Consider the following 22,526-nt stretch of genomic DNA (forward strand, 5'->3'; position numbering starts at 1 on the left):
TAGCTTACAACACTGCAAATTGTATATACACACAACTCCGCACAGTAATAAAGACGTGTGATATTTCAATACACCTTGTTATTTCCCCATTTAGTCGTTTACCTGACCCGTGAAGATCGTGTAGAACAGGTCTTCAGCAACACATGCTTGCCCTAAAAGGCGACTATGCTTGTCTTAAGAGGCGAGTAACGGGATCGGGTGGTCAGGCTCGCTGACTTGGTTGATGCATGTCATCGTATCCCAATTGCGTGGATCGATGCCCATGATGTCAATCACTAGATTGTCTGGTCCAGACTCGATTATTTACAGACCGCCGTCATATAGCCAGGATATTGCTGAGTGCGGCGTTATAAAAAACAAAAACAAAAGTCGTTTACCTTGTCCAAATGTGATTTTTTAAAAACCGCTGATTTAAGACCACGAGTTAGGTGTTAGGTTCCTACACTGATGTATGCACAGCCAGGCAAAACACTGGAACACGTGGAGACCTCTGTGTAGATGTTGACATACACATGACCGCTTGTGTGTTGAAAAACAGATTCTGAAAAGACGTATTGTCATCTCATCTAGGTATTCTTATATTGTTGTTGTTTGTGACATGTTCGGTGCTATGAGTATTGGCATAGATGGTTAGAGCCGGTCGTTGAATAACGAAGACCAATACATGGGTGAAGACCTCGTGTCAAGTACCCATGGTTTCGCAGATATCATGTCCAGTAATATTGCTATACTGAACAGTATCCGTGACAACCCGATCACCATTGCATTCCACTATTATGACAAACAAGAAGTACTGAAGACCTGTGTTCCGATATGTGCCAGAGACTGGCATGTGTTCGGAAGAAACTGGCCAAATGTTTTACCAAAACCTTAACACTGACCTTGACCTTGGACGAATCGTGACCAAAAACTTGTCAAAGCTTTGTTCGTTTGTTGTTTAAGGCCATTCAGCAATATGACCTCGGCCTACAAATATTCAATTCTGGACCAGACAATCCAGTGTTTTTTGTATTACGAGCATGATCCACACCATTTGGGTGAGATGACATCCAATCAGCCAATTCACTGAGTCTGACCTGATCCGTTTGGTCGCCTCTTACAAACAGCATAAGTAGTTGGGGACCTGTTCTGACCAGGAACCAGGGCCCCACTGTATAGCTTGTTTAATTATGAGATTATTAATTACACTCGATAAAGTGTCACCAATTTTTCTTTTCCTTTCACCTTCTCATGCCTAGCCAAAGGAATAACCCAGGGCCACTTAGAAGATGTCCATGGAAGGACATCGTTTTGTGAAAATAATCTCCACAAACCAGACAGAAGAAAATCACTGATGGTGGCAGTCAAGTTCCAAGCAAACCTTAAAACAGTTCTGTAGCTGCAAACAACTGTATATCACAGGGGGTACACTCCCGAGGTTTTGTAAAAGAAAACAGTCATCAGATGCATAAATGTGTTCATAAATGTTGTTTAATGCTGCAACTTATACATAACAGGTGGTCAGGCTCACTGACTTGGTTGATGCATGTCATAGTTTCCCAATTGTGTGGGTTGATGCTCATGATGTCAATCACTGGATTGTCTGGTCCAGACTTGATTATTTACAGACTGTCGTCATATAGCTGGAATATTGCTGAGTGTGGTGTTAAACAACAAACAAGCAAAAAAAAAAAAAAAAACATAACTGATTCTGGACCAGACAAACCTGTGGTTGACATCATGAACAACTTCCCATGCCTTATTGTAACAACACACAATCAACTAAGTCACCAAGCCTGAAAACCATTGTAGTCTCCCTCCTTTAATCACAGGTGGGGGACCAGTGCTCTCCAGGCATCACCAAGGGAAAAAAAATAACAGATGTGGAATGGTGGATGAGGTGAAATGGGGTTTAATGTTGCCTCAAAGAATACTGCACTTATATAGTGATGGCTGTGTGTGTCTGTGAGTCTGCTCGTACTAGTCTTGACTGATGCCGATTTTATAGTGCTACCCCACCGAGATACCTTGCCCCAGTTTAACAAGGATACATAACAAACACTATACCAACTCCATGTTTTATTCCCTTAATGCCAGGCACTATCTTGGTCAACAAGTACGTTTGTTTAACGTCCATTCGTATAACATGGTTGAAGATTGAAGCACCAACCTCCACTATCCCAGCAGATGCTCTATCCACTGGACCATGGAGGTGGTAGGTGCTGAATGGAGTATTAGTAAATGTATGATATCCACATGTACTGACTTTTATCGATATACATTGTACCCTGAACTTTCTTAATTAATGAGGAAATGAGTGGTTTCTTTGCTGCATTTTATCATTTCTCTGACACAACACCTGTTCTTGTCAGTGTCTGCATGTTTATTTATGACAAATAATGTCAACTAGTTTGGTTTGTTTTGCTGTTTTAAGCCGCACTCAGCAATATTCAGGCTATATGACGGCGGTCTGTAAATAATCGAGTCTGGACCAGACAATCCAGTGATTGACATCATGGGCATCGATCCACGCAATTGGGATACGATGACATGCATCAACCAAGTCAGCGAGCCTGACCACCCGATCCCGTTACTCGCCTCTTAAGACAAGCATAGTCGCCTTTTACGGCAAGCATGGGTTGCTGAAGACCTATTCTACCCCGATCTTCAGGGTTCTAACGACAACTAACAACAGTGTCTGATCATCAGCAATTTTATTCTGATTACATGTATTTGTCTTGGACAAAACAACTGGACACATGAAGTATGTTACATTTGACATGTTTGCACACAGAAATATATGTGACAATGTTATCACACTTTTCTATCGAAACATTACAATTATGACAAATGCATCCATACACTATCCATTCACACAGCTACAAAGCACCATCACACACATTTCCCATGTTGCACTGCTCCCTGGCTTCCACCTACATCGGCCACCGGCATGCAGGTTTCTCAAACTGGTCAATGCCACGTACTTAGAACGATTATTCCACCATAAATGACACTCATGGGATATTCTCCCACAGTGTAGCAGCAGATATTTTCAAAGCATCATATATATTTTTTTTGGCCAAATAGATAATTTTTAGACTTAGTAAACAGAACATTTTGAATTGTTTGTCACAGCGCTGTGACGAAATACAGCAACAACCCATTTCATTTGCCAATATGTAAACCATGCTCCCATCACCATTACTCGTAAATGTTGTAAGGGTAATTTGTGCCTTGTTGAGAGACTTATTCTGACAAAGAGTGGTCTAAAGGACCGGAAACGAACCAGCCAGGAAAACAATTTTGCAGGAACTAGTCTTCCTTTTGATTTAAGAGTGTTTCTAAATTCATTATAAAACACAAAGATAACAATATCAAAACAGTCAATATTTTGGATATGACTGATCCATAAAGTTATGAAGTCATAAATTCTCAGATGCAATGTCTTTCCCATGGATGAATCATCAAGCGGATGCAATATAGGTGGAACATGGACCTGCATCCTTCAACACAGTTATCTCCCCTTCAGGCTGCTGTTATCTCATCAGTTGCCACCAGATGCCATCTGTGTCATGGTAGATCCTGCGTCAGAGTGCGTCATCTGATACTCCTGGAAGCGCTGTGAGATCCGCTGAGTCAGCTTCAGATACTTCTCCAAGCAGTTTGTTGAACAGCTACTCTGATAGGAGAAACAAGCAATTATCGTAAGACATAGGGCTTACTGACGTTTTTACAAATATTCCAGCCACATCACACCTGAGAGAGAACAGAAACAAGACTTCACATACTATGCCCACATGGAGAAACAAAACTTGTCTTCAATATGACAAACCAAAACTTTACCCACCCGGCTACCCCACCTCCACCAGACTAGCCCACACTAAATGCCAACTTAATTTCTTAAGGCTATTTATTAATTTATTCATTGGCATCACAATTATGTACATATTTCAAAAAGTCTGTAAACCGAGATAGTTATCCTTGTGAACTATTTGAAAGATATGTTCTTGTTGAACCATGTCGACATTGTCACTTTCTGCCATTGATGACGATCACGCCTACCTCTCCGTCCAGCACCTTCCTGGTGGTAAAGTCATGAACACAATCCTGGAAACACTGCTCAGAAAGTTTGTTGTAGGAAGACAAAAATTCACGGAACTGTCAAAGATAAGAATAATGCCAGGGTCAAACTTGACTATAAGTTGCATCAAACAGAAGATGGTACATGGCAATATATGTCTCGTAAGGATATAAGTTTGAAGACAAAGACATTCAGTTCACCTGCCAATTATCAGAAGTAACACAGATTGTTCCTTGAAGTTTGAAATTTATTGAAATTGACATACTGATTTATTTTTTAATGCTCATATAATACTATGAAGCAAACTGACCTGTTTAACTGTGCTCTCGGGATCCAATTGAGGGAAACCGCCAGGGGCTGCTGCCATCTCGATCAAGACTAGTCACTGAAAGTCATCATGTGAACAGTATCTTATTGCTAAAGCCACAGTAAAAGTAAACATCAATGACCTTCATCACTTTAATGCTGTTGGCACATTTTCATGCCATTGTGGTAAACTGCTTGCTTGCAGTATCATGCTATTTTCAAATATAATTTGCTAGCATAGTTAGTGAGTTGGGTTTAATGGCACTTTCAACATTATTCAGTTATATCACGGCGTGTCAGCTTAATATTGGCGGAAAGCCCGAAGTGATGCAGGTCTCGGACGTTTACCACTTCGTGAAACCCACGAGCATGGGTATGGTGCTGACAAACCTAGAAACATAATCGGGGCGAACCGGGATTCGAACCAACAATCATTGGTTTCTGGCGTGCCCAAGGGACGCAACTCTGCACAGCAAATCGCGGCGCCTTAGACGACTTGGCCACCTGTGCCCCCTGCTGGCATAGAAATGTACAAGTTGTCAAATGTACAAACATGGCCTAATGTTGTTTAGTTGTGGTTACCGTATTTTCTCATCTGCTTATTCCATGTTCACTTTCGATGAACGATGAAACAGAGCATGCATATTTGGAGGTAAGTAATTAACTTGATAAGGAAGAGATTGGTTTAAAGATTTTTAAATCATGAAATGATATATAGCCAATCAAAGATGTAGTAGTGCAATGTAAATCAGACAGCACAAATCTGCCAACTTTTCTTACGGGATGATATTAAACAGGGAACGGATGGGGGGAGAGGGGTTTACCGGTTTACAGTAACACCAGTGAAATGTTGTATGACATGTTATCAAAAAATGGGTGTCATAGGACAAAGATTAACATGACATAACCATGAAAGAGACACTGAGGATGTCACCCCTATTCACATTCATAACCCAGAACAACTAATACACACCTTACATTGACACTGTAGAGAAGATAAATATTTTTAGATATTATGGGATGTTGCAACTTTTCATACAATAGTTTCATACATAGATATACACCATTTAAAATGCACAATAAGATAACTCTTTTATTGTTACGATTGCGCAAGTGTAATCAGTGATAACGCAATGTGTTGGAACTTGGAGCGTCTGCTTCCAACTGATCTGATCAGTGATCAGGACCGCTAGAGGTCATTATTCATTCGGTCGGTTGTAAACATTACTTTGGTACCTATTTGATTTGGGTCACTCGACGCCATGAAGAGTTAGGTATGGGAAGATACCTACACCAAAAAGACTGATTTAAAGTAGTTCGAGTTACAAAATACCTTCAATAAAGTCAAAGAAAACAAACATCAACACATGTTACGGCATGCAGCTGAAACTACCGAAAATAGGATAGTTAGAAAAGAATTTGTAATGTCGTGTTTCATTGGCTGCCATTGCAAGTCGTAAACTATAGTTTACATAATTAAGATGGTGTTAGTAGGAATGGTTATGTTTATTTCATATATGATATACAGAGCCCATAATAGTATATATAAATGTGACGTTATGCCAAAGTTATCATCGTGACCAATTACGACACTGTCGTATATGAAAGTAATAGCCAATCACAGTTACTTTAACAAAACGCATACATAGTTTACAAACATGGCCGCAAAAGAGAGGCAAATATAAGTCAATGAGAAAATTTTATGGATTACATCTCAGTGGCAAGTATTATTTCTTACTATTCTTGTCTTTTTTGTACTCTGACACTAAAATGACTTAAGGCTACTTAATGTATGAGGCACTCAAACCCGAAAGTAATAGAATTTATGGCTGTGAACATTGTTTACTCGTTTCCCATAGGCCTCGACTGGAGTGGCAACCGATGTCAAACTTGTCACGGTCCCATGTGAATATGTTGATGTCAACGCCTTGACAATCCTCCAAACCATAGAATGATGCACCTGTTAACAAGGGAAACAAATGGTCTATGTTAGGGACTGGTCTTGTATTTTTGTTGGGGGAGATATCGGTCTTAGTACTGCATCATATTTTGCTTCCTACTCTGTCCGTAGCTCTGTGTGGCGGCAAGTCAATGTCAAAATAAGAATATTTGGTCATGTTTATAGGGAGCAGTACAGAGATATGTTACCACAGTTTCATATCAGCCTAAGACTATGCTGACGGTACTCCGTATGATGTGGGTGGAACTTAAACATTGTCTCTTTATAATCATGGCAATCATTAATTGCTAGATTGATACATGTCATAACATTTGAGTTAACATTTAAACAAAGTGGTGTCTTAATGACTTGAATCATACTTATTAGGACGGCCATGAGTGTCAGATGGTCTGAGCCAAGTCAAAATCTTTTCCTTTGAAAGCCTACCTCTCTCCGTCAAGTTCTGACAAAAGTCTAGGCAGGTGAACCCTGAACAAACTTTGACTGCTGAACAGAATGAAGGATGCATGGGTATTTGAGCCAATCTGATATCAGCTTGTAAAAGAGTATTTGCTAAAGTAATTCTGTATTCTGTCAACAAGATCTAGTGTCAGTGGATTCTGCTTGGTATATCTCTTTAGTACATCTGCCAAACAAAACTAAAATGTTATTGTTCACTCGATAGTGTACACTGTCGGATGTACATGATGTAGATGTGCTCTGAAACAAAATTTGGAATATGATATGTTCACAGCATAACCCTGCTATTATTTTATCCATTCACAATTGTTCCACTAATGACACACTTTAAAACAGTTTTCCTATGGACATCATATCATTTGAAGTTTCTGCCTTAAATATTTGTCTGTTTATCTGTTTGCAGGGATGTATCATGCCAGTTACATCAAATCATAATTTTGAAAATGAAACGGTCAAGATTCCAAGGCAGATGATTTGCTAACAATGGAGGTTGAAAACAATATGAATGTTCATGACACACACAGCAGCATCTTGGAGTTGCTGTCTGTGACAGATGCTGCTGTGCGTGCTCTTGACAAGTCGACCAAGTCACAGGGATCTGAGAAATCACGAGATTCACATGATGGTTCACCTGCTTCTCAAAGATCTGTGAGCAGCAAGGCATCTTCCGACCTGGACAAATCCAAAACTTTGTTGCGTAGTAAAGACCTCTCTGAACACTTACAGACTGAAAGTGGCATTGGCAGATCACAGCCTGTGTCTGGTGACAGGAGAGGTATAGAAACAGGTGGGAAGAACGCTGCACTTGGAAATGAATCCGACAACAGTACCACAGCCAGTGATGTACTCATAAATTCAACTCTGGCTGACCCAAGTGACAGGGCTAACAGAAGTTTGAATACTAGCATAGCATCAACACATTCAGCTCGGAACTTGGACAACTTCAACACCTCTGGAGCTCAGAAGGTGAAGGTGTCAAGGAAGCAGCTGAGAGAAATCATCTCACCTCGAGAGTCAGAATGTGGACCACCACTTGTGTCGAGGCAGCAAGAAGCACCATCAAGACCTCCAGCAACATCCTCAGCCTACTCACGCTCAAACTCTGACATGTCAGCATCATCTAAGATACAGAGTGGGAAACATACATCTAATGAATCAATGCCGTCGGACAAAGTGAAAACTTCCAGACCTGCTTCTAATGTGTCAGTGCCTTCAAGTAAAGGTATCTCGCGTCCCTTTCCCAGCGCACACTGGAGTGGTCAGGAAGGGAAGACCCGGCCTTCCCACAGTAGTTCCGACAAGGTCCTGCAGGAGGACAGGACAAAGCTTCCAGTGGAGAAACACTTCCCTGCCTCAAGTGGAGAGCGTATTGTCAATGTCAGTCTGATATCACAGCCCTCAGACGATGGGTCAGTGAAAACAGGAAGTGCAGGTGGGAATATCATCAAACATTATTTTTCATTTTTCAAAGTAACTGTTAACTCTTGTAACTTGCAAAAATCCAATAATGTTAGTAGTCATTGGCTTGTTGGATTTGAGGGCTATAATCAGTTTTGCTACAAATTAAAACTGAATCTAACTGATAGAAAATGAAAACGTGGAAAACGTTTCTGCCTTGTTGAAGCAGGACAAGCAACAAACTCAGAGGACCAGTGAAATAAGGTCTCCACTAGTCTTCTTGACTAGTCTAAGGCTGACAATGTCAAACATATGTCATCAACTTGTTTATGATCATTGTACATGTTAATGTAATGAGTGAGTGAGTGAGTTGGGTTTAATGCCGCTTTTAACAGTATTCCAGTCATATCGGGGCGTGTCTGCTTAATGTGGAGATAAAGCCTGAAGTGATGCAGGTCTCAGACATTTACCACTTCGTTGAAACCCACGAGCACGGGTATGGTGCTGACAAACCTAGAAACATAATTTGGACGAACTGGGATTCGAACCCACAATCATAGGTTCTTGCGCGCCAAAGGGACGCAACTCTGCACAGCGAAACGTGGCGCCTTAGACGACTGGGCCACCCGTGCCCCCTATTGTAATGAACATGATGAAGAGACCTGATGCAAATTAAGATTTCCAAGTGATTACGAAAAATAAGATGAAATTAACCATGTTAACATGGGATCAGATTAAACATGTTAAAGTGATTTTTGGAGGATTTTCGAGAAATAACATTTTGCACTTCCTGCTAGCCTTAGTTGCTTTGTCCAATGTTAAACATGTTCAATTTATTCAGAGGGCTTGTTAGATTTGGAGCTTTTTATAGGAGTTTTTAATGGTGTGTCCTTACCATGGTGGACATTTTAAGTTGTATGGTCCACAAATCAGTTGTACATGTTGCATTCATTACAAATTTTAGGAAATTTTATTCAAAATGGTGTGATGGATTAACTGTAGTCATATGAAAGACTATCGGGATCGGTTGGTCAGGCTCAGTGACTTAATTGATGCGTGTCATCGTATGCAAATTGCATGGTTCGATGCTCATGATGTCAATCGCTGTATTGTCTGGTCCAGACTGGATTATTTACAGACTGCCGTCATATAGCTGGAATATTGCTGAGTGCGGCGTTTAACTACAAACAATACATACACATTTTAGGAAATATATACTATTCAAAATGGCGTGACGGATTAACTTTAGTCATATGAAAGAATCGTGTGTTCTTGCCAGTTCTGACTCTTAAAATCTCTTGCTTTGAAATACACTGTGTTGCTGCATGGTTTAATAGCTCCATATGATGTGTCATCAGGTAATGTGAGCAGTTCCACAGCCAGCTCCCAGCCTGAGATTGTCACTGTCCCAGAGAGGATTGTGACAGTGTCAGCAACAAACATCTCTACAGGAACATCATCTGACGACTCGGTCAACTCTGGAGCACACGCAGGAGGGAAAGGTCATGTGACCTCACGATTTTTGGCACTTAATAAGGTGAGAAAAAACAAGCAACAGGGGAGATAACCCATGACTGCTACACTCATGCATGTGCTGCAGCTGTTGATTTTGTTCATGGTGGAACACATGGAGGAGGTTAAAGCCATGTGAACTCACAATTTCTGGCCCTTAATAGCATGTAGTGTCTGATGCATTGTTTAAATTGTTTGTGGTAATAGAGTTATGTCCCTTGGCATAATCAGCCTGAAGTTATCTCAGAAACATCCTATCGTTATCATATATATGGCAATAACCATGTGATTTACAATGTAATTATCAAGGCAACAAGTGAGCTTTTGTTTATAATATTTAGAGATTGCAAACAGTTATCCTTGTTATATTTTCTAGATGTGAGTGAGTGAGTATATATTTGCGCTGCTTTTAGCAGTTTCCAGTAATATCACGGCGGGGAACAGAAATGGGCTCCACACTTTGTACCAAAGTAGGGAATCGAACCTGGGCCTTCGGTGTGATGAGTGAACACTTTTACCACTAGGCTACCCCACCACTCCTTTTTCTAGAGATGACAAATTCAGCTGCCTTTGTTTTAGGACTTTCACTCCTGTTTTCATAGAGATGAATATTTGCTGACAAAACATAATTACAGAAACACAATTCTTTTCAGCCTGGTAGATCTTAATTCATATGTTCAATTGTACATGTGTACAAAGTTTATGAAATTCAATTCACAAGCTGTATACACATAAAAATACAAAGGAGTAAATGAATCCTCTTTTATAGGTGGCGCTCTCAGCTCCAAATGGCATCTTCTAGCCATCCGTGATGTGTTTTGTATGGATATTATGGAAGGATTTCCCCATGTTTTTTTTCATGAGTTCATATTTCTATACTTTGTTTTTTATCTGACCTTTGTTGTACTTGTAGTTGAACGGTCTACGCCAGGGAGCTCTGACCCACCATGATACAGAGGCGGGGCAGCATGGAGGGAAGGGTGAAGTCTTCATCTCGGAGTTCAGGCTGACAGACAAACAAAGGATGGCCAAGGAGGCTTTGGGGAAAAGGTGATGTGTACCCAACTCTACTTGTCTCGTCTCACATGGTACTTACTGTGAGTTACTGGTGTCTAATCGGCAGTCAAAATGTCACTATTTAATTAGATTCTACCAATCAGCCTGGGATCTGTTCCACAAGGCGACCCTAGCCCAAAATGATCGAGGACCTATGTTAAAGTATGGGAGTTACGGTCACCTTAGCGCTGAGATCGCTTTGTGCAATGGACCCCTTGACCATACAAACCAGTGATTGATAGCATGGGGAATGCTCCATGCTGTGATGTTCAGAAACATTCAATCATGCAGGGATAGGCACGTCCAAAAGTCCGTTAGTCTGAGACTAGGGAAAAATCTAGAACTAGTTGTTTTCTCCCCAAATCTAGTTATTTTATGTAACCACAAGTCTGGAATGACATCCGACTAGTTGGATACGACCAATGCTAAGTCATAAGATGTACTGGTAACCCCCCCAATCCATTCTCAGTAAAATCAGATCTTAGTTTTCGCTACTGCTAAACAGAGATCTGAGGACATCCCATTACGGATCACGTCAAAAACGATGTTTCGCGAAATTTTGACCGACCAGTGAAATGACTGACAAGAAATCGACATTGGCCAATCAGATGGCAGCTTTCTTGAGCTTTACGACACTAGTTTCAAACTGGCGACTACGCTTCGAAACATATTTTGACGTATTCTCGATTAAACAATTTAAAACTAATAAGAAGAACATTCTGGAATGGCTTATAGATGGCCTAGATTGTATGGATATAATCATAAAACCCATAACTGTCGTTCGGAATTCCCCGTGTTAAATATATGGTGGCTGCATGATAAGAAAACACATTCCGACTTTCACTTTCATGATCTCATAAGCGACGCTCTGATTGGTTGGATGAAAGGTCGTTCTGACGTGACCCGTAATGGGATGTCCTCAGATCTTTGTTTAGTGATAGCGAGAACTAAGATCTGATTTTAATGAGATTGCCCCCCCCAATCTGATTTTGGATAGGTCATCAAGCAGTGGGGACTGGGTAAGTGTCCCGGTTTCTCCATGGGATAATAAGCCTGAGTTTGGTTGATAGCAAACCTCATTCTGCTGATGGTTTGATTTATGATGATGCATGGAACGGGGAAGTTTTTGTTGTTTGTGTTCTGTCTCGTACCGAGGGAAGATGGTGCTTTACTAACGCATGTTCGTCCCGTCACAGGAGTGAGCAGATCGGACCCGTGAGGCGGATGGTGCAGCCGAAGTTTGTCGTCAAACACAACTCGGCCCCCTCCCAGGGAGAGAAACAAGAGACTGGGGAGAAGACGTCGGAGTGCATCACCGCCGCGGTAGCTGCCACTGCCGCCGTAGCTGCAGCCCAACCATTCATTAAGGTTGGTTCTCACCCTGGCAGTACACTTTCAAATGTCATTAGACTATCGATCCTTCAGTCTTCATTCTCGAGCATGACACATCTATTTCAGTTCTGACTCGAGAAGTTTTATGTATGTGCAGCTTGTCAGTGCATGGTTTCCTGATCAGTAGAATTCATCGCATGCTGTGAGGAGCTTTGTTGGCAGGCTTTGATGCTGATGTGTCAATTGCAGTACGAGGCTGCAGTTACGACTGACTTATGTGGCATGGTTAAAGCTCTCTATACCATGTACATAAGCACGTTGGATCACAGAAACAAAAGGATTTTGAAGCATATGTTATAAATCTAATCCAAAACAAATTATGTAAAGTGACTGGTCTGCTATTGGCTAGTGTCTTCTTGGAATGACCATTTAATTATAGAAAGTACTTGTCTATGTCTTTGGCTGTTTTTAAAGTGCCCCCTCACCATTTTGGGCAACCAGAATGAACACTGACTCCTCCAAAAGTTGTAACTGCCTGAGGACTAACCGTTATTTGTCTTTCAGCCATATTTCCTATATAGGAACATGGAACAAACTAAATATGAATTTTCCAATTTTCTTCTTAGTGTTAATGTCCTCTGTCATTTGACTTCAGGCTCAGTATGAGCTGGAGGACAAGATATCTCAGCTGATGAACCGCATCACCGAGCTCCAGAAGGTGGAGACGAAGGTGGCTCCCCCTAGTGAGGAGAGTAGCCGTGTGGCGGAGCTGGAGAGACAGGTGTCGGACCTGACGGAGAAGAGGATTGACCATCTGGAGAAGCTGCAACAGCAGCAACTGGAGATGCAGGTGCAGCAAGTTTCTAACTATTCCTAGATATCAGAGCCATGTTCCACAAATGTCTTGATCACTTAGATGAACGCAACTCCTGGGGAGTATGTGATCCACATAATCATCTCATTCTGCCAGGGGTGGCACGGGTGGCCCAGTCGTCTAAGGCGCCGAGATTCGCTGTGCAGAGTTGCATCCCTTGGGCACGCCAGAAACCTATGATTGGTTCGAATCCCAGTTCGCCCCGATTATATTTCTAGGTTTGTCAGCACCATACCTGTGCTCGTGGGTTTCACCGAAGTGGTAAATGTCTGAGACCTGCATCACTTTGGGCTTTCCTCCCACATTAAGCTGACACATCGCGATCTAACTGGAATGCTGTTAAAAGCGGTGTTAAACCAAACTCACTCACTCACTCATTCTGCCAGGTACCCATTTGCTTCCATGTGAAACAGAAGCAAAAATTGGTTTGGGGACACAACATGTAACCTGTGTGGGAGGAGAACAAAGCCTGTCCAGCTCTAAGGACACCCATGAAGATCTGCATTCAAATTGGTCTTCAGCAATCCATTACTTGTCCTAAGAGGCGACTGACTATGCATGTCATAAGAGGTGTCTAACGAAATCGGGTGGTCATTCTCGCTGACTTGGTTGATGCATGTCATCATATTCCAATTGCATAGATTGTTGCTCGTGGTATCAATCATTGGATTGTCTGGTTCAGACTCGATTATTTACAAGCTGCCGTCATATAGCTGGAATATTGCGGAGTGAGGTGTTAAGCAAACAAACAATCAAACAAATCTGAGGAGGAATGTTAGTCCTGTATGGTTTCCGATCCTCATACTCTCTGACACCAGCATTGCTTAACTTCATCTGACGTTTCACAACAGGTCTTCGGGAACCCATGCTTGCCGTAAAAGGCGACTTTGCTTGTTGTAAGAGGCGACTAACAGGATCGATGCTCATGATGTCAATCACTGGATTGTCTGGTCTAAACTAGATTATTTACAGACCGCTGTCATATAGCTTGACTATTGTTGAGTGCAGCGTTAAACAACAAACAAAGAAATAAACAAAAACTTCGTCTGACATTCACTGTTTGTCCTGGTACACACAGAATTTTTCACTTAGATATGTAGAGACAAATTCAAAATGAACTATTATTATCCCTTCCATTAACAGATGATGGTTCATTTTACTCTCATACTAGTAAAGAAATTATATTTTATCAGACATAAGCATAATGTTGAAGACCGCACACTCAAAGTGTAGAAATAGGTGTCGAGATAAGCAGCTGGTGTGATGTGGAGGCTTCAAGTGTTCATGTTCTTGTCATTGTATCTGTTAAGATTCTTGTTAAGATTCATACATCGTGGGGACGGTGGGGTAGCCTTGTGGTTAAAGCGTTTGCTCGTCATGCTGAAGACCCAGGTTCGATTCCCCACATGGGTACATTGTGTGAAGCCCATTTCTGGTGTCACCCACTGTGATATTGCTGGAATATTGCTAAAAGCGGCGTAAAAACAAACTCACTCATACTTTATGATTGAAAAAAATGTTATTTAACAAATAGAGTATTCCTGTGTTGGGATTAGTCCAGCGAATTTCCAGGCTTTCCCATTTAGTCAGATTGCAGTACACTCTCTCCTTTGTTTATAGTAGATGTAATATTAGTCGCTTGTTTTCTACAAATAAGTGTCTACCACCAAAGCTATAGCCTTGTGATTCTGTGAAATGTAACACTGCGCATGCTGTCGGACACTACCAACATGGCCAGGATGGCCAAGGCATTGGTGTTCTCAATCAACTTCATTCACGTTTGCATTGTCAGGCTAAACTGTTCATGTCTGAGGGCTATAGAGCTGGTCAGCCTCAGAGACGAGGCACTCGCACCCCACCACCGCCGACAGCTGGCACCGCCCGATCACCTCCGACCTCAGGGGCACGCACACCGGAAAAGTCCAAAAAAGCCTTCAGCAAGTCTAAGCTGTATGTGCCAGCTAAGAGTCGCAGTGACCAGAGTTTACGAAGTCAGTCGGAGAAGTATCAGTCAGAGACAGAGGAATTGAGGACCTCCCCCTTGGACACCCCCGCACCCAGGACCAGACCCCCGAAGCCGGCAATATACGAGTCACAACCACAAAAAAGTAGGATATTTTTAAGATGACATCACTTGTTTTGTTAACTTGAGATCACAACCTGCTTTCCAAACAAGTTATACCCAGGCTTGGTGTACTTACTGACAATGCAGTTCACATTCACATGTGTACGTCCCTGCTCTAGATCGTGGCCTGTTGGAAGAGATCCTTGCCGGCCAGGATTCCCCTGACCGGAGCTCCCTTTACTCCGCCCACCCGGCCCACAGCCCTCCCACCAAGCTGGCCCGTGATGTGGAGACCTCAAGGTAATTGTCTTTGTCTGGTCGTATTTCTCTCCTCAGCTTCAGGATCCAGGATATTGTAATAGTGTGTGTGCAAACTGCCCATGTCCGGAGAAAACATGGTGAATGCACACACTTAGAGGAGATTCTGACATAGGGGGACTGAAAAAAGGGGGAGGAGGTCTTCACTTCCCATCCCCCCCACCCCAACACATATACACACACCTTTTTCTCCAGTGCACTTCCCCACCCTCTCTGGGCATTCAGTGTAGATTATGACCCTAAGTCACCATCTTTTCATATCAAGCTGTTAAAATGGAGACTGTATGCTTAATATTTTCTACCATGCTGATTGTGTGTCATTGTACAACATGAAACTTAGCTCATGTCACACAACTGGTTTGGATTGTTTACAAGCTGCTGTGGTAGAGATGAAACATTGTTGACTGCTGTAAAAACAAGTGGTAACACAACATTCACTCACTCCTCCCATACAGCCTCAAGTAAATAGGTGGGTGAATGTTGTTTTATGGCCCAGGCAATTTTTCAATTGGCTCCCATCCTGCTCATGACAAGCATGGATCACAAGGATGCTATCCCAGAGAATCCAAAAGGGTGTCTGCTGTCAGAAGCCATACTGAACCAGTGTTTGACCTCGCCATGCACACAAAAGTCATCTATTGTACTGAAAAGTTCAAAATAAGGCTGTTCTTTGCTTTGTGTATCTGTAATGTTTGAAGTGCTGGATTCTGATGAAAGTGCAAAATAACTAACTTCATGCCAATCTAAATCCAAGTGACATATTACACATGGCCCGTGGCATTCATGTTGGCCCTTGTGTCTTTGGACAACTAGATATCCTGTTTTCTTGGTGTAAAGTTTTCTTTTAGTCACCAAGGTGTGGTGATTGATTAACTTGAACATTAGGATACTGGCCGTACATATGCAAACATTTCTACTGATTGGTTTTGTATTTGATCATGTTTTCTGTTAAATAAGAAAAAAAATCAAATTTTGAAAATATTTGATAAATTGACCATGTGTATGTATCATGTCAGCAGTAAACTAAGAGAAATAAATGGGATTTTATTACATGAACACCTTGAGGATTTAACACCCTGAACCAATCTCTGACATGTTCTGAACACTATGTTTTCAAAATGCAGTCTTTGTTGACCCAACTGTATGGTTATGTGTGCTTCTGAATTGTGTTCCAGTTCTTCAGTTAGTTGCTACACTTTTGTTACACATCACCTCAGCTACATCTGCTGCTCTGTGACGTTGTTGTTGTTGTTGTTGTTGTTTATATCACACTGTTGTTCAAGGTGTGTCCAGGTAGGTTTATATTGTCCCAATGTCAAGTCAGCACCAAGATCGTCTCATCTCATGGCATGAAGAAAGAGAGCATTATATTTCAAGACAAGCTGATGGCACAACATATGTTCAAATGTCTACAGACAATCTAAGCCTCTGTTTAATATTTGTTTTGTACCATGAATTGGTCACTCAGAGGTTGTCAAATCACAATAACCCCTTCTGAATGAAACCGCCGAATTGACGGCCACATCACTGTGGAAGTTAATTTTCATAGAATTTTTTTTTTTTTCAGTTATTCTCGGTAGGCATATTTTAATAATTATATCTGCAATTTTAAGTTACAAAACACAAAATTAGTGTTACTGCAATATTAAAAGGATGTGTGGCAATACATTTCGTGCAGAAAACACAAAAATAATCCACAATGAGAATGTTGTTTTAAGTTTGGGGGACAACAGAGAACTTGGAATTTGGCGCTTTTCTATATACAAAATATCTTTTGTGTCACGATGAGCGATATGACGTCATAATGGTGAGGTGTGGTGTAGAACAAAAGCTTTGCAAAGCTTGCTTAGTTTTCTTCAAAGGTGCCCACCTCATGTTAGCTTACCAAGTTGCCTTGCTTATATTCTTCAATGCCTGGCATATGTTCGAGTGAAGTATTACGGTGTAAACAAACTGCTTGAGCATATATCATGTATACTGTGCCATAGTTGTCAGTGATTCCGTAATTCAGCTTGACAACCCACTCAAGACACTGGACTCAACCCATGTCGCTTCACTCAATATATTTACTAAGACCAAAGAGTTTGCGTTTTATTTAGTCTGGTGGAATGGAGATAAAAATACTTCGGTTCCAAATTCCATTTAGCATGGTTAAATCTACAGGTAGCCTCCTCTCTACATTGTAAACACAGAATGTTTATCTCCTAAATGAACTGACTCATATCATTTGTGTGCAATGTTAAAACCCATACGGATCACAAGAAATACAGTGAGGCTTCCAGGAGAGAACAGATCTCAAATATCCTATACTTGCTGTTAGAGATGACTGGCATGAGGGTCATGTGGTTACAACGTGTGACAGTGGCAGCATGTCACTGTACCCTGATGGAGGTTTCATGCTCATGATGTCAACCATTGTTTTTTCTGGTCACTTTCAGGCTACCATGATATATTTGTATAATTTCTGACATGTTAAACTAAACTAACTCACTCACTATAGTTCTTGCATTCACACGCCACATGCACAGAGGAAGTGGGACAGTCTCGATGTATGACATTTCACTTGTCACATTAAGGTCCAGGTTTGATGCCTGTCTTGGGCCTGTTGGGTACAGTGTGTGACGACCGCCTCCGTGGTCTAGTGGTAGAGCGTTTGCCCGGAGAGCGGAAGGTCTGGGGTTTGATCCCTGGCCAAGTCATACCAAAAGACGGTAAAATATGGTACTTGTTGTTACCCTCTCTGGCGCTTGGCCTTAAGGGGCTAAAACAAGGACTGGTCGGCTCTGAGTCAGTATACTGTGTCTGAGTAGGGTATTCATGTTAAACTGCGGCATGGTATCTCAGTGAGCTGGCACTATAAATCGGCATCAGTCCGGACTAGTACAAGCAGACACACACGTACATGCACGTCGCTATATAAGTGCAATAATCTTGGACACGACGTTAAACCCCATTTCACCTCACCTCACCTCACCTCACCTCACCTCACCTCACCTCACATGTCCTATCATCAACATTGCAGGTTATGGGTGGCACAGTGGTAACCTATCACTCTAAGGCCTGGGTTCAAATCCCTACATGGTTACAATATGTTCAGTCCATTCCTAGGACTCTGCCATAAACCCTGCATAAATCTCCCTTCCCACTCCAACATACAATTGCCCATGTATAATTGTGGGGGGAAAGAACCCTGATTAATAAATTGATGCTAAATTTAGTTAAACTGAACCATGTGGTTCTCTTCCTTTATATACAGAACAGTATCATGTACCAGGGCCCATTTGCAACAAGAAATATTTGAACCAAAACTGCTGTTTAAGTGTTGGGTATAGAGTAGCTACTCTGATCAGCCTGGTGTGTGTTCAGTGTTCTCTCCTATATGTGAATGTCATACTTGGAAATTCAGTAGAAATGCAACAGCAGCCTCTTTAGCATTTTGAGCAGGAAATTATATCTGTGCAAGATGTAGATGTCCTGTTCAGGATTGATTGAATCACTGCACCAAGCTCCTCACAGCGACAGTACGTTCCCGGAGCTCTCTATACTATCGCTGCCACCAGTCAAAACTCCCCACTGTGAATAGGTGGCCACAACCATGCTTGGAGTTGAACTCGCAACCGAATGACCGTTATGTTTACAAACAAGTGACGACTGTCGTGACGCCAAATACACTTATCGCTGCTAAATTACTTTCTTCGTTTGTCAATTTGAATTTCTGTTTCATTAAAACATTCTTCTTGTTGATATAGTAAGAATGTAAGGGAGAAGTTGGTTGATTTTCCGTTAGTCTGCAATCTCGAAGTCATCTGATTATTAAAACAACAAAGTAAATTCATCTGGAAAATATGGTCAGTCGTAAACCTTTTCAAAATGAAATATGATGGCATCCCCAAAGACATAAACAAAAGTATCAACGTTACTGCATTTGGGATTAGAGGGCAAATTTCAAGATTCTTGTAATGGCCGCGCCCACACTGGTGGCAGCGATGTTACCGGGAGTGTAACGAAGGTGTCACGCGCTGGGAAGGAGCTTGTCACAGCACACTCCAAGGGAGACAACTCAGTTAACCTTGTTTGTTCCACACCAAAGGATGGCACAGCCATTCCCAGGGCTGGTGTGAAAGATGCTGGATGGAAACGTGATGACTTAAAGCTAAGTCTGTGCTGTGTGAACTTGTATAAAATTTGCTATTGAACTATGAAGAGAAGAGTACATTATTGGTATTTTACATTGAAACAGTTTATTTTAAATTATATCATGAAAATTAATGGGTTAATGTTATGACTTCCTTGTCACTAATTTAAACTTTTACAGTTGTCAAACTCCATTAAAATTTAACACTGTCTTATCATTCTCACTATCATATTGATTTTCTCCAGCCTCCAAATATCACTAGAAGTGGAATTGACACGATAAAGACCCCATTTGTATAAACAATTACGCAAAAGTATCAATGATTTGATTAGTAGATATTTGTGTCATGTTTTATGTTGTAGTTTGGAGTGATGTTGTTTCAACATTATCACTTAATGTACAACATATTTGATTGGATCATAACAAGAACAGAGATATTGAATGGCTGAGAACTTTGATAGGCTTGCAGGGATTACTAGTTTTCCTCAACAGGCCCAACTTTTAACAGCTTGTTAATATTCCTTGATGGTTTGCACATACTATTGTTTTTCCTAAAAGCACTAAATTATTTCTGAATACCTGATTATTTTGGTATTTCAAAGTTGGAACATATTAATGACAAGTACATTCTGTTTAAAGTAATAATACCTCAATATGCCCAGTATTCGCCTCCATTCCTAAATGTCACACATCCTGCTCTATAGTTATAATGGCCAGTAAATATTGTTGTGTCATTTTGTTGTACATTAATTTCTGTTTGTTTTTCAAGGATGACTGATGTCTTGTTCACTCAAACTGCATTTAATCTTTTTGCATTTTATTAAAAATTAGCATGTATCAATCACCTAAAAGAGCAAATTTTGCAATTTTCTTCATAAAAAATAATTCAACTGAGAAATCAGAATTCTGTAATTTTCCATGAGGCCACAAAACAATTATTTTATTTTCATAGATATTTTTGAAAATCTTTATCATGTTGATTGAGGAGGCTTTTTTATTTTTCACATTATAATTTTCTATAAACAAACTGTTGATTGATGTGATTCCCATCAAGCAGGAGTGTTTGGTAGGACAATGTATATGGTGTATTTCATCAGGCAGAGAAAGAAGCTCACACATATAGCGGATTTTCTTTATCAGTAGGCAAGAAAATGATGCTAGGGTGTTTGAAATTGGTAGGGAGGCAGATGGAGATGAAAATCTAAAACTTCATTCATTATGGCTAAACATATATCCAAACTTATATCCAAACTTATCCCTTCCAGCATCAATAATCCCGGTTCGCCCCAATTATGTTTCTAGGTTTTTCAGCACCATACCCGTGCTCGTGGGTTTCACCGAAGTGGTAAACGTCTGAGACCTGCATCACTTCGGGCTTTCCTCCCACATTAAGCTGACACGCCGTGATATAACTGGAATACTGTTAAAAGCGGCGTTAGACCCAACTCACTCACTCACTTAGCATCAGTCCACTTGGAGGTCAGTTGTCTTAGCAATAGCCTCGCAACAATACCTTGTACTGCAACGACGTGCGCCATCAACGACAACATTGAAGATATAGCGAGAGTTACATGACTTCTGTTTCAAGTTCATATGCTGCGGGGGGCACAGGTGGCCCAGTCGTCTAAGGCGCCGCGATTCGCTTTGCAGAGTTGCGTTCCTTGGGCTAGCCAGAAACCTATGATAGTGGGTTCGAATCCCGGTTCGCACCGATTATGTTTCTAGGTTTGTCAGCACCATACCTGTGCTCGTGGGTTTCACCGAAGTGGTAAACGTCTGAGACCTGCATCACTTCGGGCTTTCCTCCCACATTAAGCTGACACGCCGCGATATAACTGGAATACTGTTAAAAGGGGCGTTAAACCCCAACTCACTCACTCACTCACTCCAGCATCAATCACCTGACATATTCCCGAGACAAGGATGTTAACTGACTATAAAAGTCCAGTTTCAACGTTGCCGCACTAGGCTGGAATTCCGTAGTTACATTTTGGCTGGACTAACGAGTCTATGCATAGTCCAATCAAAATAGCATAACAAAACAGACATCTGGTTTGTAAACAGCATGGATTTCAACGTGCAGATTTCAGTCGACTAAAGGATTTGCAAAGCATGTGTATCACCAACTGGGCGTTGACAGATATTTTGCAAATCTTTTCATGTTTTTAATCAACGTGCTCAAGTGATTTGCTGCACTTTGCAGGGTAAGGCCAGCTTTACGATATAGATCTTGATTATCGATCAATTCATCTTGACTGGGCGCCACTCAGTTGTTTGAAGCAATTTATATAAGAGTCTGATTGGTCAAGAGGAAGGACATAGAAGGGACATAACTCATAATAGCCACTGGGTGCAAACTGGACTTATACAGTTCACGCCCTTGCCTTTGAAAGATGTCACCTGATGATAACTGTTGATTAGTTACAACAGTGTTATCACAGAGCCATTGTGAATATGATAGTGCTTATCAAGTTGATATGGAATACATCACCACTCAGTGGTTAATGTGAGACAGATTGGCACAGAGAACACCAGGCTTCTGATTCTTGAGTCCCGAACGTAGGGAGATTCAGTGATTCTGTTTTTTGTCTTTCAAAACTGAACATTGATGTTCTTGCTTTGGTCAGAAATACACTGCGATGTTTCTGGTATTTTGTTTTGACCTAAGATGATGCAACACAAGGGTCACCCGAACAGTACAATCCTTGTATTCGTGAGTTAACTCCGGTTTAAAGTGCTTCTCTCGCAGTAATTCATAAAAGTTAAAAGAGTGATGTCTGAAATGAACTCCACAAGGTCAAGGAGCCGTATTATCTCCCCTCCTCTAGCAACCTGCACAGACACAAAAGACATCGTGTGTCATGTGCAGTCTATATTTTCATTTTTGCAAAAGTAAGTTAGACCTACCTACCTTTTCTCTCCGGAAACGATAAAAGGCCTGACACAGGTGATCAAGAGACGTGTGTGGTGACCAGAAACAAAATACTGAATTTTTTCCTTGCAATACATTATTGAAGTAATGAAGTTATCTGTGGCCACAAAAAGTAATGT

At 41.2% G+C, this 22,526-nt stretch overlaps 2 protein-coding genes across 4 annotated transcripts in view; one reads left to right on the forward strand and one right to left on the reverse strand.

The window, feature by feature from the left end:
* Window positions 1–2,692: 2,692 nt before the first annotated feature.
* On the reverse strand, window positions 2,693–5,764 carry LOC139442886 (mitochondrial import inner membrane translocase subunit Tim9-like). The gene is made up of 4 exons (XM_071223793.1): window positions 5,700–5,764; window positions 4,371–4,445; window positions 4,042–4,137; window positions 2,693–3,658 (listed from the first exon to the last, which is right to left on the reverse strand). Exons 2-4 carry the CDS (start codon window positions 4,425–4,427, stop codon window positions 3,524–3,526), a joined length of 288 nt encoding a protein of 95 aa, XP_071079894.1. The 5' UTR covers window positions 4,428–4,445; window positions 5,700–5,764; the 3' UTR covers window positions 2,693–3,523.
* Window positions 5,765–6,020: 256 nt separating this feature from the next.
* Window positions 6,021–22,526, forward strand: part of LOC139443190 (TALPID3 protein-like) — a 135,892-nt gene continuing 119,386 nt past the window's right edge. For 2 of the 3 annotated variants that reach the window (XM_071224150.1, XM_071224152.1), the window contains exons 1-8: window positions 6,021–6,086; window positions 7,189–8,217; window positions 9,542–9,720; window positions 10,609–10,745; window positions 11,948–12,119; window positions 12,739–12,933; window positions 14,750–15,065; window positions 15,202–15,322. In XM_071224150.1, the coding sequence (XP_071080251.1) occupies window positions 7,269–8,217; window positions 9,542–9,720; window positions 10,609–10,745; window positions 11,948–12,119; window positions 12,739–12,933; window positions 14,750–15,065; window positions 15,202–15,322 (2,069 nt within the window). In that variant the 5' untranslated portion in view covers window positions 6,021–6,086; window positions 7,189–7,268. Of the gene's footprint in view, window positions 6,087–6,751; window positions 6,837–7,188; window positions 8,218–9,541; window positions 9,721–10,608; window positions 10,746–11,947; window positions 12,120–12,738; window positions 12,934–14,749; window positions 15,066–15,201; window positions 15,323–22,526 lie in introns of those variants that run through there. The other variant, XM_071224151.1, reaches the window with a different exon arrangement.

The sequence above is a fragment of the Haliotis cracherodii genome, unplaced genomic scaffold (genome assembly GCF_022045235.1).
Source record: "Haliotis cracherodii isolate W230 unplaced genomic scaffold, xgHalCrac1.p SCAF_5, whole genome shotgun sequence".
NCBI lineage: Eukaryota > Metazoa > Mollusca > Gastropoda > Lepetellida > Haliotidae > Haliotis > Haliotis cracherodii.

Excerpts from the sequence above, each read along its gene's own strand:
- LOC139442886 (XM_071223793.1), bottom strand. The coding sequence starts at position 4,427 with ATGGCAGCAGCCCCTGGCGGTTTCCCTCAATTGGATCCCGAGAGCACA. Across the intron at positions 4,138-4,370 it reads CCGAGAGCACAGTTAAACAG|TTCCGTGAATTTTTGTCTTC; the intron begins GTCAGTTTGCTT and ends TATCTTTGACAG. Across the intron at positions 3,659-4,041 it reads GGAAGGTGCTGGACGGAGAG|AGTAGCTGTTCAACAAACTG; the intron begins GTAGGCGTGATC and ends TTCTCCTATCAG.